At 31.0% G+C, this 16238-nt stretch overlaps 1 protein-coding gene across 8 annotated transcripts in view; it reads right to left on the bottom strand.

Annotated features, from left to right (window-relative positions):
• LOC128175386 (uncharacterized) overlaps positions 1-14039 on the bottom strand; it is a 58738-nt gene extending 44699 nt beyond the window's left edge. For all 8 annotated transcript variants that reach the window (XR_008242679.1, XM_052840960.1, XM_052841009.1 and 5 more), the window contains exons 1-10: positions 13856-14039; positions 3588-3838; positions 3249-3430; positions 2838-2944; positions 2048-2322; positions 1695-1850; positions 1520-1560; positions 1324-1421; positions 603-786; positions 298-375 (exon numbers count right to left, since the gene is read on the bottom strand). Coding sequence is in view for 7 of the 8 variants with exons in the window: in XM_052840960.1 (XP_052696920.1) it covers positions 298-375; positions 603-786; positions 1324-1421; positions 1520-1560; positions 1695-1850; positions 2048-2322; positions 2838-2944; positions 3249-3430; positions 3588-3838; positions 13856-13954 (1471 nt within the window). In the remaining variant the exon portion in view is untranslated. The remainder of the gene's footprint in view (positions 1-297; positions 376-602; positions 787-1323; positions 1422-1519; positions 1561-1694; positions 1851-2047; positions 2323-2837; positions 2945-3248; positions 3431-3587; positions 3839-13855) is intronic.
• Positions 14040-16238: the final 2199 nt, after the last annotated feature.

Here is a 16238-nt window from a genome sequence, read left to right as displayed (position 1 = left end):
TTTGAGTAAAAACATACGAAATTGCAGTTAAGGTTGTCTTGATAAAACATAAATTTTCGCTATTTAAAATCCGATACATAATCTTTGGCAGCGAAAATAAACTCGTTTTTTTCACGCGTCAAATCTGAAATTTTGTACTCTTGTAATCTAGTGTATTCAAAACAACGTCTAGTTAACAAAATTTTAAAATAAGTAATTTGGTTCGCTAGAAAATACATTTTGGAAACAGCTGTATTTACAATTAGGTTTGTATCTCGTAATCAGTTTTAATCGCTTGAAACACATATTGCATCTTACATATCGAGAACGTCCAAAATGTTGTACTGGTAATTGCTGGCGACTTCACGCTACAGCCAAGTTCTTTATTGGCTATACCTAAAAGAATTGTTAAAAACAAAAGATAACATCTATTTCATCATATGGTTTTTTTTGGTATCAAAATTACAAAATGTGTTAAAATTCAAAAATGTCACACTATGAAGAATTTAAGAAGTGTTCATGTAGATTTTGGGCAATATCAGATTGATGTAAATCAGATTGAAACAGAAAATAAAAAGTGAACGAGAGTTTTGTTATACTCAAATACTTGTTTTTGGTTATACCTTCATCGAACCGTATATTATAAGTAATGCCTCTTTGATAGTTGTAGGAAGTCGTAAAGGACAATTGTCTTCCGCTTGTGGATTGTGGGTAAACAACAGCTGATGACATAGCGTCAATGGACTCCATGAGAACACCATTGGATTGGTAAACTCGAATATAAGTTGATGTTGAGGGACGCACAAACTGACCAAAAAAATTTAAATTCTTTACTCTGTATTGAGTTAGAAACTTGACAGTATGGACAAAGTTATGTACTGTGAATGATAACCACAGTATTGTTCAAAAACACAATCAGTATTGGAAAACTTTGATATGTAGGCATATTTTGATATCTTTTTCAAGTACATGAATGGTGTATAAAAATTGTAATTTATTTATTTAAATATATCACAATAAATAATGTACATATTTAGTATCTTTGTTAACTCATTCACACAATTAAAGTCGGACTCATTGCATTGATAAAAAAATATGTTTTACAAACAGTATTGGGATAACGAAAAAAATTAATATAATACTAAAGCAATATTCCATCTGAGACATTATGTTCCATAGGGGCTATCATAACCTATTTCAGCAACTGGTTCAAACTATTTATAACTTGTTAAAGGTTTGTGTGTAATAATTACCAGGAAGCTAAAACATATATAACGTACGGGTATAACAATTACATATCATAATAGAATGTTTAAGTTTCAATTAAATTTTTAGAACACTTACGTAATTTGAATACTGAACAGACCAATTTCTATTGTCCCCGTACACAAGACCTGTTGGATGCTGAGTACCTGATACGATTGTCGGGAGTGTACTCGAACCTGGTATTTACAGGCAAACATTTAGTAACCATTCATGAAACACAAAATAGGATTAAAGGAATAAAAATGTCATTTTGTCATTGTATAAGACTACTTACGGACGGCATTCCACGTGATGCATCTGGACTCTGTGGTTAATCTGAAATTGGATGTCATACCTAAAATAGTTATCTCTGTTTGTGGCTAAAAGAGGACACAAAATACAATAGAACGGTGGGTGTACAGTAACTGCACAATACCGTATATCTGTTGTGGAAAATGTTAAAAGTTTACCCCAAATTGTCCTCTGCGGTAAAACAGATAATATAAGATCCCTGCTGAGTGCTTGCTGGTGTCCAGCTCAGGATGACGTAATAATCGGTCGATGAAATTGATTGGATACTGGACTTTGTGACGCCGACTGGAGTTTGCGTGGTGACTTCTTCGATTCTGAAAATCAATTTGATTTATTCATTCTCTCTTCCTTTCTCTTTTTTTTCCGTAGAAGAAAACGGCAATAAAGTTTTCAGTCAAAAACTTAGCATAAAGGAATGTAAAGTAATTAATGGAACGTCTCAAACTCTGTACGTCAAATTGATACTAACACAGAAGCAAATTATGAATACATCCTGTAATGTTTATCTTACCGTTGACTGGTAGTTCCCGTTCTGATGCGAATCTCGATAGTGAGAGCCACTCCTTGGACTGCCTCATAACAACCTCCATTGGGCGGCGTTGGTGAAATGAATGTAGGTGCCGAGGCACACCCACTATTTGAATCAAATATTTCGACCAGGAACTGGAGAGGGATGCTGCTCAATGGGGTAGAAGAAGAGGAGGAGGCAAAATCTTCAATCTGAATGGCTACAGCGTAATATCCCGAGGTACTTGTTGAAGCGGAGTAGTTCAGAGTACATGTACTCTGGTTTATAAAATAAGAAATTATCATATAGGTGGATTTAAAATTTGTCTGCTGTTTCCATTTTTTGTGCAGCATTGTACTTTAAGTGATATTAATATGCAACATGTCATGTCACTGAAGCTACCTGTTTCATCCTATATGTCACAGAAGTGAGCGTTTCTTTATAAACAATTATGAAAGGATGGAATTGTGTTGTAAATAGAATGCCACTACCTATATAACTATTTTACCTATTAAAATTAACTAAAAAATATTTCAATTTCAGTACAACTCAAGTACATTTGTAAGTAAATTAAGCAATACACGTCTTTGTGTTGGCTTATTGTGTTGTTAGGTACACATATCAAAGCAAGTAAAAACCGAGCGCAAGAAAGAAAGTCTATACTCTGTTACAAAAAAAGAAATATCGTCCACCAAATAACATTGTTTCTATTCTCACAAATAATATTTAGCATTGTATCTATAGGTAGTGTACTTGTGCTCAGGACAAATTATAGTAAAACACAAAACCATACCTGATGCAAAACAGCCCCGAAGAGAGAACCACAAATCCCATCACACTCGTCGGTGGGTGAACTAACTGCCCATCTACATCTTATGTCGTCACCATCATCATCAGCAACTAAATAAAACAAAGATGTTTCTCAATAAAACAGAATCATCGTGTTTGAAAAAATCGACAATAAAACAGAATCATCGTGTTTGAAAAAATCATCAATTAATTCGGTGTTGCAAAGTAGTGTTTAAGCTTTAGTTACTGTGTTCTTCATGGTATAAAATTTAAAGTTATTGAATAACACAAATAATTAATCAGCCATTTTCCTTTTAAGAATAAATTTTTAAAAAATAAGTTTTTACAATAAGATATCAACCTTCAATTTAAGTCAAATTCATAATTAGTTTTCGGGTTGCTCATCGTTATCTACCTGGAATTTTGATGCTATGGCTGCATCCGCGCTGTAGTCGAACAATAGGCTGCATGGCAGTGACGGGCGATGTGTTGACACGGCCAATATCCTGTCTGTAAGCAAGATCTATTCGCGTTCCTATAGTCCAACTAGAGTCAGAATTCAACAGAAGGGTACTTATCCAACAACACGAAGAATACCTAAAATTAATATATACAACAATTATATTAGACACTACAAAAAACTGTGGATAATGAATAGGTATTTGTTTCATCATCTGTTCCTGTAATTGCTCACTCGGTTAAGTAAAATAACTGCATTTGAAAATGTTGACATGTCGTGTTGCAATATACACACCCAATGAAGTACGAGGTCGAACTAGATGGTAGAGTGACGTTAAATTCTCCCTCATATGTTGCCCAATCTTCCGATGTGCTGTAGTCTGTGCATATTGATTTTATTGAAGGACTGCTCCAACTGTATAAACTACAACCTTCAAAACAACTGACAGTGCCAAACGTTCTCTGTGTTCTGTTGGTTTTGTAACTATCATCACACACCGGGGAATAATAAGTATTTCTCCAGGACATGCGGTGGGTAACTTGTACCTAAAGTAAACGAAAGTTCAAAATCACTTTACAGTGAGGGTGTAACATGTATATCTGGCTTTTTGAAAAATAAAACACTATATTATTTTAGGAAAAGGTTTTATTGTACATGGTCTAATGTCATCAACATGTCGGTTAAGAGGCATGAGTTATTCCATGTCCACAACTCTGATATTCGGATATTTCTTTAAATGACTTCAAACCCAGAGTAGTTAACCATTGTATATTTTTTATTGTTTAATTAATATCATCTGGTTTTGCACTGTTATCTAATTTTGTTATATCATTTTAGTTCACCAAAAGTTTTATTCCTAGCAATTCAAAGTTTGTACCGTTTCAATCAATTCTCCATCTTGATTGGTTTAAAGATTTTTTGAGATTTTTTGTACTTCTTATTCACACCATCTTGGTTTTAGAATGAGAATTTTGTATTATGTTCTAATATATCAGCAAAAAATTAGGTATCTAAGAATATTGTGTTTCTGGTCATGATCCATTTGAAAATTAAGATTTCTCATCTGCGTTTTGGTAAATTTCTCAAATTGTAATGCCTTTTTTAAAATTCTTTATCATTTTTATGTATTGTCCCTAAATTTTGAACAGAGCAAACAAAGGGAGGGTGATGTTAGATTACCCTCTGCACCCTCTTTGTGGGTAAAAATAATGTGATATTATTGTACCATTTTGAACAATACATATTTTATGTCATAGTATTAGGTTTGTATCTGATCTTTTATGGAATTTCGAAAAATGAAATAGGTAAATAAATCATTAAGTGCTTATATTTACATTCCCTTACTTCTGAAAACAATTATTTACCTAGATAAATCGATACACATTGCAGATCACAGAGGGAGTAAATTAGTAAAAGCAAGAACAGCTGTTTTACAAAACCGGTTTAAAATGGTTATCAAGTTGAGATCGATTAGCATGAAAATATAATCCATGAAAATAGCTCTTAAAATTTTGCTTATAACAATAAAATCAACTTTTTTGTTGAATTATTTTAAAACATGTATGAAATATGTTTTAACTGATAACACAGAAATCACTGTTTGGGAACTACTTATGTAGATTACATGTAAAATCATACGCAGTGGTTAGTTGTTTCATTTAGAGGAATTTAAATATCACAGAATTTAATGGAAAAACAGAGTAGAATGTAAATATTTAGCTTTAATGTGAAATATCAAGGAAGATATGATCAGTAATTGTAAACTGGGTAATCTCATTGTTAATTCTGGTGAACATTTTTCTCTTATATATGGGGTATGCATAGTGAGGCTTCACTTTGTTAGCTTCTTCCTTGATTAAAGTAACATATTCCTAATCTGTTGATAGAGACTTTTTAAATTTCCAGAGAACTTTGCCTTTTTTTAATTTCACTCGTTTATCAAGATAGTATGACCGTTGAATAATCTTAACAGTCGTGGCTGTGTTCAGACTTGACTGGTAATATCATTGGCAGCAATAAGTCTAATATTTATTGTTTTATAAATCTAGCCTTTTTAATCGTGTCTCTCCTCCCAGTAAACATTTCTAAAATCTGGATATTTTTTTCTAAAAACATCCTGTAATTTAATGTATTCAATTAAATGTTACAAATGTAACTCTTTGTGTAGATTCATTATGGTGCAAATGATGAGGGGTAAATTTTAGTGTATTTGTTAATAGTGATTTATATAGAGTTACAGATTTGAGAATACGCTGTTCAGACAGATCAAGCTGTGTTTGGGTAATTAAGAATGGATTAATGTCTAGAGTGGTCAAGTTTTATGGGCTTTTAATTATTGGAGCTATGGGAGCTATTGTTTGTAGATTTGGGAGCCAAGGTCAAGTTGTAGTTCAGACAAGATGATTAGAATTTTATAGAGATAGATGTAGAAATGGAGCTAATTGATTAATAGATTGGAGCTAATGATTAAAGATAATCATCAATTGGAGCCGAATAGTATATATATTATGAGCTTTAAGGATTAGGGAGATGGGTGTAGAATAGAGTAAGGAATAGAGTTGGAGATTCAGAGGTGCACATGGATTAAACATAATATGTAATGTGACTTTTCTTTAGTGATGTGAATAAACTTGTAAATAGTTTCAAGCCGACTTTCAAATATGTTTAGTTAAAAAGAATTGCCGTAATTCACATAGTCTGCATTTGATATTTGTTAAGAAAATGTACTATACCAAGTGTTCCCCAGTGATGACGGCAATTGCTTGTTTTAAAGATAAAAAATACAGAGGTTTACAGACTTAAAATATTTGCAAATATCTATGTAAGGACATGTTTTTAGTGTGAAACAAAACATTTAAAGCCCAGTTTCGGTAACCTTTTGAAATATTCATTCAAAAGATGAATTATACCTAGATATTTTTAGAAACCAAAAATTATGAAATTATAGAAAGAATGACAAATGAGTCCTATGCTTGGTAACAAAACAATATATAATTATGATATTCAATACTGTACCTATCATATTACCGCAGTTTTCAGTGTTTAACATACATTTACATCTTATAAGAGTATATTGTTCTTCTTTTTCTATAGCAAAAACAGGTTGCATTGAATTTTATTTTTAGAGTCCTTTTTTGGTTTACATCGATTCATACTTTTATTTTCATTTTTCTTTGATTACTCTGTTTATACATTTACATGCAATTAAACATCCCAAAACTTTGAACAATGAACACATATTTATTTTAGCAGCAAACCTTTTTCTCTTTAATCACTGAGGAAATGAATTGTCTCCAAAAGTATTTTGGTAGTCTTATTATTATCAAGAATTCGAAACTTAACTGAATAATTTTTAAAGTCATTCAGTTGGTTGTTTTGCAATTTGTTGTGCAAGAAAATATGCCGAATGTGCATGTCGTGTTGTTAATCTCTCATCTTCATTCGAACAAAAGACTGAAGAACTTTAAATATTTGATACATTCAGCATTTTTTAAACTTTGGGCTTATAATCTTATGTCATCTTTAAGCTAGACGCAAGGTTAAAGATGTATATCTTTATAAGACCAAATCACTATTCAGAATTGAATTAAGTTTGATTGTGTATGGTATGAGTTAACGTAATTTAGATTTCTTCAGTACCCCAATCCTCAACTTATTCGTTGATAGTTAATGATTTATAATCGTTGTCTGATAATTAATTTATTGTTTTATCCACAATAGCTAAGAAAAAATATCCAATGGCACTGATGATATCTATATAGTATATTTTATTAAAACTTCCACAGATAGACTCGGTTATGGTGGACCACTAGAAGCTATCCAAAATTTGGCCCCTGTTTTTTTTCTATCCTGCAGATTTAATACACCCTTCTCTTTGCAAATGCAAATGAATAATCTCTTCAAAGATCCCTTTAAACAGCGGTTTCGAAAAACAACTTTAAAACAACTTGTTCTTAAAAACAGGAGGTTTTCTTTTGAATTTCATAATCATTCAGAGCGGTGCTATAAAAATGAAAATGACAAACCGCCAACCATCTCAAAAATTAATAAAACAAAAAACAAATTCAAAGCAGAGCAACATGGACATCTTAAAATATAGAGATGGGTTCGGGTGATCTAACAAGTATAAAAGACGTCAGTCAGCATGTCTCAGTGAAACATTATACTTTCTGACAAGGACATTGTATCGACCATAGAACTTGCGTAAAGATCAAAATTGCAATGCAAGCGTGTAGAAAGTTACCATTAGAAGTTCAGACCAAAGATTGTCAACATGTAAAGAACTGTTGCAAGAACTGATGTAAAAATATTCAAGAACAATGACAATGAAACTTGTTTTATGTAATTTGAACCTCTCATTTTTTTTTTATCTGAGAGAGGGGTGATTGTATAAGCCTTTTGGCTTGTTTTCCAATCTTATTGTACATTATGTCAAATACATGTACTTGCTAGTGTAAAATATCAATACATATTGTTGAAACTAAACTTGTTTTAGTTATATATCGAATAGAATAAAAATTCTACTAGTACATATCTAAATCACCTGTCTTGTTTTTTAGAACAATCAACGTGTATTTCAGGTTTAAACATTATATTTGGGCAGCTTGATTGTCTTCTGTTCATACAGTGCCTTAATCTATATCATAATGCCAACCTAGCTGTCGACATATCTGATCGTTATACCCCACATCGATCATCATTAAATCTTGAAAGAATTTTATTAGTTGTATCTTCTTAGTACAGTAATCTACTGAGTACAACTAAAGGTCGAATTCCTCTTTCAATTTACAAAAACAAGGAAGTGAATTAATTGGTTTCGCTTTCGAAATAGAATTTTGCAGAACTCTATAGAACTAATTGTCGAACAGAATAGATTGTTATTTATATCATTTAATAGCTAGACATTGTTTTAATTTCTGAAAGCTTTAAATAATTACAAGAAAAACATACGTTCCTATTTTTTTTTCTCTCAGTATTGATATATTAATTTGAAAACTTCATGATCAGCCAAAATTCAATCTATTTCACATTATCTTCGATGCCCCTAACTCATTTATTTCAAAAATCATCATTAGAGCCGAAATATTGTTGAAGGGTATGGTGGTTTTGCCGTTTCCGATATCTGAGAAACTTTATTATGAAAGTCATAGTTCGATTTAACCATTTTGAAACCTTAAGCTAATTATTCATATTTAAGAAACCTTATAAGGCTCAAAATTTCTAAACCCTTTTGTGGTATAGTTCTGGTTTTTGTCCACGTTTTTCAAACTTTAAGAGGAGGAAAATAACAGTCAAGTCAGTATTTTTTAAAAAGAAAGTCTGTTAACAGAAAAAGGTCTGACAAATTTATTCGGTCGACGTATAAAACAGCTTATCAAAATTAACATACTTCTTATTTAAGACGCCAAATTTCTGTAGGAACTTACCGTAGGATATACATGTATACATAACAAAGATTTTTTTTATGAAGGCAACAAATCAATATTAATCATCTATGAATTCAAAATTGTTACTAGGTTCATAGAGTTAATATTTCATAAAAGATTCCGTAATGTTTCAACAAAGTTGCTTGGATCCCATTGGGGACATACATGTAAGTGTAAATGTTTAAAATATCATTCATTACAAAGGCATTAAGGTAGAATGCATGCAAAATCTAAAAATGAATGTATAAGGTTTGTTTGCCACATGCTAAGTTGTTACAAATTCATAAAGAGCTAGACCTTGATTTGCATTAATGATCTATAAATATTTATCTTAACTTAAATAAATTTATCGGTGGTTTTGTCTTGACTTTTTGTATATTATAGCGAGAAAATAATGCAATGATATTTATAAACGGCCGAATAATAATCATTGTAATTTTTGTAAAAAATTGTATGGTCAGTGAGTAACGCTTCGTTTATTTATATATATTATTTATGTATTTTATCCGTGAATAATTTTATCCAGATTTTTTTAATTTAAAGGTGATATGCGTAACATAATTTGTGGTTTGTTTTAACCAGGCTTCAGTTTAAGAAGGCAACGGTTCTTTTACATGCTTACAATGCGATAATTGGTTTACTTTCAGCCAAAGTCTCAAACCGGAAGGCACGCGTAGAACACATGAATTGAGTCTACGCGTAAGAAAATAGAGCAGAAAGTTTTCATGCCTTTCAGTAAATATGTATTATAAAAACACGCATTAAATCTTTTTAAGTCATCTGTGTATAAACAAAAGTCTATTTAGAAAATAAACAAAGCGTTTTATTGATGAAAATATTCTTGCTCGGGTTGAAATGTGAAATGAGTTACTAAACTGAATCCACAGCATCGTTGACGATTCAGTGGGTGTACGAGCTCATTAATCAATAGAAGAGGTTGATGGTTGAATCGAAATTAAAGTTCCCAAACGCAATGTGCCATTTTTGAAAAGTTGTGAATTTTATTTTGACAATCTTTTACCTTAATACTACCAAACTTCATGCGCAAGCAAGTTAAAATCGGAACAGATGTTTTACAAATTAAAGAGGTGTTTCATTGGCTTCCAGTCTACATGCGGTATGACTGCTGTTCGTCTCTAAAGGAATTTTGTACAAAGAAAATAAAAACAAGTCTGAATTTGCCTTATCGTTCGTTGGCTCTTTAGTTGATTAAACTGAATTTAAATTCTAAACAATACATTGTAGGCAAAATCTATAATAGATTATACATTTTGGAAGACTTATACATCATATAATATATACAATCTTATCGATTGAAGAACCAAGTTAGATATTAATGTTCATGTTTTCCGGCTTAATTGGAATCAGGCTTGGGGTGAATTACATTGTAAAATAATGCATTACAATACCATTACTTCATGAATTAGGGCATTAAATTACCATTACTCAATTTTCTTGAAGTAATGCAATACATTACCATTACATGAGTAAAGTAATGCATTACCATTACTCTCTGAAAAGTCATTAAGTTTTTAAAAAGTAATTTAAAAACTAAACAAAGAGTTTTTGTAAATATTTCATAAATAAAACATGCTTAAAATATTTACAGGTTCATGTTCAAGTTCACTATCAGGTCCAAATTTAATGACTTATACAAGATTGCTGTTGCACGTGTAGTTCTCAAAGTAAGGTTGGTCCCGTAACATTTACACGCTAATGGCGGAGTTGACAATCTCTGTTATATATGTCTCTGATTTTCGGAGTATGATTTTTAATGAAATGAACGGTTGTATCGTAATTCGTGTAGGTGATGCACGAGTTTACACAAAAAAGTAGTAAGTGGCGAACGGATTTATTTTTATCTATTAATTTTGCATGAATCGCAAATGAAGAAAATCGTGTCAGATAAGTCGGTCTTAAAAATCAAAATTGCGACCGTGACAAAATCTTTTTATTGTCAAAGTTCTTGGAATCTTATTGTAAAAAAAAATATTTCTAACGTCAGGTGCCTGTGTTTGTTATCGGTATACAAATGTTCACTTTGTTTGTTATTCAGCAGTTTTAGAGTTTTCGGTGTTTTCATAAAACTTTCATTACGGATACCGTCCGACTTGTGGATTTTCCCTTGGATCACAAAATTGAATAAATCTAATGATTAAAATTATCTACCTTGATATAGTTGTTTGATTTTCCCGGTTAGTAGTAATTTGTAAAATATTTCCATGGGGTCTTATTTTACCTAATATACCGATGTGTCAATTTTCTACAATTATGAAGGCCGGGATTGAGTAAAATTTAGACACAGTATCAGACAATTGCATAAAAGCCGAATTAACATAGATTGTAACAACTAATTCAAACTCATAAATTTTGGAAGCATATTCGAGAAAATCCAGGACAATTACAAATTCACTCTTTCAAAACCTCGTCTTTCATTTCTTTGATTTTACATGTTATTTTGTAATTATGGTTAGCTTATTGTTGGCGAGGAAACACGAAAACACAAAAACCCTCTCCGCTCTAAATCTGTTTAACCTAATATATGTTGCTTACTAGCCTTTTTTTGAAAAGGTTTATCATAGATTTGATATACCTTAAAACAGCAAAAAAATAAAAATTGGCAAAGGTACAATTATGGCTCACCATAATGATAGAAAATCTAGAAGTCGGTGGGGAAGAATAAATTAGCAGACTTGTATAAATATATCTTTTATATTTCTTGGTAATGCGCTTTTTGAGCAGTCTAGAATATCACTTTTTGGTCTTATAATTGTGAAACCGAAACGTTTTAATCAGGATTGAACGTATTACATAATATGCTAATAAAAATGCCTGAATGATATGACACTCCATGAATGCAATAGGATACTTGGATTTAAACAAAAGATTTGATTTTCCGGAATACATCGTGTATCTTCTATTTAAAGTAGAAATGTTATCATTTAGGCAGTTTGGTAAAGGTGTAAGGTGCACTTAGGCGTGCTTGAGAAATATGACTCTTTTGCTTTGACTAAAATTCCTTGTCACTAAAATTCTAAACACTATACTTTGACCCTTGCGTGCACGGGTTGACATTGCATATTATATCGGTTATTTACGAAATATATACATCGACACACTGTATTGTTGACATTTGCATAACCAAGCTTAAGCCTACAATAATGCTATTAATTTCACTATATTCTGCTCAGTTGGAATAATCTGTGTCTCGAGACAGGCCTTCACCACAATGCCTCCCATATCCCGTATTGTAGCAAAATATTTCAGAGTCGCTCCGAAACGATTTTGGAGAAAATTAATGAAGCTGCATTGAAAATAACAGTTAAATTATTCATAACAAACCATTTTGAGGCAGTAAATACCTTTCATCTAAAAGTTTAATTCACATTAATGAAAAATTCAACACTTTTTTACCAACTTTTTATTTCTCGCTTCGAATTTACACACCATGTTGACATTTGGAACTCTCGAATTTTTCATATAAAAAAATCTGTATTAATTATGTAAAAGTCATCTCCCGTATTTCCTTTGATAAACAGAATATATGACAAATTTGCAAGGAAAATTTACACCTATTTGTGATTTCGTTTCTGAGTTTATCCATGCAAATGTGATATTGTGGAAATATAAACTACAGAGCCTCCTGTGATATGTAAATAAATGTGCAAGCGCAAGATTGTAAAATACGGATGATTTCCGGATTCTTTACAAGAATTTTCGTTAATTATTGATTAGCGAAGCTTGATTGAGAAAAAATAAAAACAAATTGGTAATTTTCAAGTGCCACTGATGTTTAAAATATATAAAACAAAAGACAGTACTCTTCCAATTTCTCGGTATAAAAGCCCCAAAAAATCGAATCTATTATTCTAATATAGTAGTATAGATTTCTACAAAGAAACTGATTAATATCTACGTCAAAGAAATTTTAAGTTCTCAAAAACATTATCCTAACGTAAACGTTCATAAGTCTCTTATTAATAACGATTCTGTAGTAAAATCAGATGTTCGGGAATAAAACTTTGTATTTTTATTCACAATTTGGATATTCACGAACAAAAACACATTAAAACTACATTATGATAGATTTTTTAAGGAAGGGGGGGGGGGGGGCGTGCAATGAGAACATATTGATGAACGAAGACTAGAAACAATCTCAAATTATGAACAGAGATCCTAGTTTTAAAAGTTAACCTTATCTTGAAACAACAAAAAAAACTAAAGTAACCAAGATTCTCAGCAGAATACATACTTTCGTCAAAGGAAAGACGATTTTTTTTTTTTTTTTTTTTGGTTAAATTGATATGCTTAATACACCTAGACGTATACACCTAGGTTATTTTTATTATATTAATTCAATTATTAATAAACACGTTTTTAAATCATTTATGCTAACTTGAGACCTATATCAAAAATGATATAGGTCTGTTTAAAAACTTCATTTGCAGATTTCTACCTTGTTTTGCAAAACACTCGAGCGTTTCCTGTGTCAATTCAGAGTGTTAAGTTAACAATGATTGCATTTCTGAGTTAGCTATGAAATTTAAAAGATTGACTTTCGGTTGTTAAATGAAGATTTCAGTTTCGGTTAATGTTTTTCTTTGGAATTATGCCATGCAAATAAAAAAATGCATGTTCTTTTTTACTTCAGAGGAAAGCTATATAAGTCATTATTTATTTATTAAAAAAACTTGATTTTGAGACTTTCACGGGTTACAAAGTCACACAAAAGAAAATATGTTTCTACGCATATTCTGTTGCGTCAGAAACTTTTGCAAAGGATTTTTTTTTTACACAACCTCTATTATAAAAGTTAAATATATTTATAGGTACTATGTTGTGTTGGTTTATTTATATTCATATCTTTAAATTTAACCAGTCAGTTCATTTTAAATACATTTGTTTATTGAGAAATAGTCAACATGAAAAAAATATGGATTTCTTCTTAATTTAATCATTATTGTGTTTTTCCCTATCCCTGTTGGGCCCCTGTAAGGTTTCTTTTAGCCGAAAGCAAAATCAATTGCATATAAGAATCTATCACTCCCTTTTACAGTTTGCTAACAAAATTAATATCAACATAAATTCTTAACATGCTGAAGATATTTGTGAGAATAGTTGTTAAACCTCAAATACCTGATTTCCAGAAAGGTTCTTCCATGTAAAGATACCTCCTCGGAAATGGGACCCCAAAGCTGTACCAAAAAAGAGTAGCGAAAACAAAAGAAGCCTCATCCTTTATTGACCAGAACTCCGCTAATTGAATTGAATGGCATTGCACGTTTACATGCGACTTCTGCAAAGTGTTTAAAAGATTTCCTTGTTGTATTTAAATACCCTGCACTGAATTATATATACTAAGCATGCGTATTTCATTGGTATCTAGTATCTTTTTAAAAATCGGGGGTTCTTTTTATTCCATTAATGCTTGATATGTAATTGTTCTTTTGTAAATGGATATCCGGCTTGGTTTAAAACAAATGGGGCATGGAATGCATGATTTATCGCCTTTTTCTTGATAATCTAAACTTTTAACATTTAATTGGAATTCGAAAAAAAATGAGTTGTCAAGGTGATAATGTTTGTCATATAAATGCACTTCTTAGACATCAATTTCCATCGCTTTTATACACAGATAAGACATATTATAACGTGCTAAACGCAAGCAGGTTTAAAAAAACCCAATACCTTCATTTACGATCTATAATAGTAGTTTACATGTGTATTGAATTATGTGTAACACAAACCTTTATTACGCAACCTTACTTTAGAAAACAGTTCCCTGTTCACAAACCGAAAGTTCCGTCAAGTAGATTTTTTTTTTACATTTATTCCATAAGCAATTCCCTGCAACTTTCTGATAAATATAGCTATAACAGGGGCCAATCTTGTAATTAAAGGCGTGGTTTGTAAAGATGCAGCATGAGTATGCCTATTTAATCAAATAAGACCTTTTTCAAAATGGAACATGCAAGAAAAGATTAAGTATTCCTCAGAAATATCAGTTTTCAAACAGGAATGGTTGTGTGAAACTTTTTTATTTGTCCTTATTATAGTACATTTGATTGTCAAAAAGATTATGAAAATCAGGCATATTTTAGTTTTTAGATTTAAAAAAAAATCATCAAAATGACCTCTTTGTCAGAAAGGTCTCAGACAAAAGAGCTATGAGACCATTTGTAGATATTTTCAATTAGTGTTTCAAAACTTCGATACTGTATTTATATTCTTTAGGTATTACTTAACCCTTAATAATTTAACCGATTAACCCTTAATAATTTAATCAAAAGGACGTATGAAATACAGTAGAAAGATGGCAGCAATCACATGTATGACATGTGATTGGAATTGTGTTTATGTCTTTAACCTCTTAGTGGTAAAATTTCAAGGGATTGTAATGTAAATAATTTTCTTTTCCTTTTCACATACATGTATATTTATACATTGTTGGGAGACAAACACATTATACACTTACTATGTAATCATTTTACAAAAATCTTCTATAGTTGTTACGTAGATGTTTACCCTTTATAACGCTAACTTAACTAACTAAGTACTCTATCTAATAATTCGGAAAAATTTAAATTATATTTAAAAAAAGACTAAGTTTCAAGCGTTGTATGAAAGATAGGTAGGTGTATTTCTTTTATGTATGGATCATTCCTTTGTCACACTGACTTTAAATCAAATCACACATATTTACCCCCAGCTGCAAAACATTAATCACAATGACTTTTCACTCTACGTAAGATCGAATCATGTTTTCCCCCATCTCTTGATTATTTTTAACTTTTGTGCTTTAACTCCTTTTTTTAACCACACAAAAATGATTTCACTCTTAGTAAGATGTAAATAGTCAAAAGTTAATGTTCTTGAATTTCAACTCTTTTATGGGAAAAAGTCTACTTCAGGCTCATTTGCATAAAAAAATTACAGTGCAGGGCATCACCGAAGTTTGATATACATGTATATATACCTTAAATTACGTTACAGCAGTATTTTTATCAATCAACGACATTTTTTTGGTTATGAAGAAACAAAATTGATATGTTTTATATTATATATTTAATGATGACAAGAATAGTGTATCCTTAGTATATGAAATGTGACAAAAGATTTTTCTTAAATATATATTCTTATGCAGATTGAATATATATTCTTACACATTTAAAAATAAGAAAACCATGATTTTTTTCTTGTCCATCTTTCATGTTTCATATAATTGCAGTCTGATAATTGATCTAATGGTTTGAACATCAATTAGAAAATGTGATGGAGACTCACTTTCCAGTGACTAAATTGGGGTTTTTTTGCGAGATTTTTCTCTGAATTCTTTTTTTATTTGTTTATTTTGTGTTTTTGTTTTTACTTTACATACAGGTGTATAAAAAGAAATGTTGCATTTTCTCATCCCCTTCTAATATAACGTTCATTTACCTCTTCTGCTGCCTAATATTCCTGAAATTACATGAATTGTAAACAAAAAGGTAACTGCAATGAAATCGACATTCATGGTGCA

The sequence above is a fragment of the Crassostrea angulata genome, chromosome 1 (genome assembly GCF_025612915.1).
Source record: "Crassostrea angulata isolate pt1a10 chromosome 1, ASM2561291v2, whole genome shotgun sequence".
Taxonomy (NCBI): Eukaryota; Metazoa; Mollusca; class Bivalvia; order Ostreida; family Ostreidae; genus Magallana; species Magallana angulata.
Note: the sequence above shows the minus strand (reverse complement) of the source record. Positions and strands in the feature narration are given on the sequence as shown.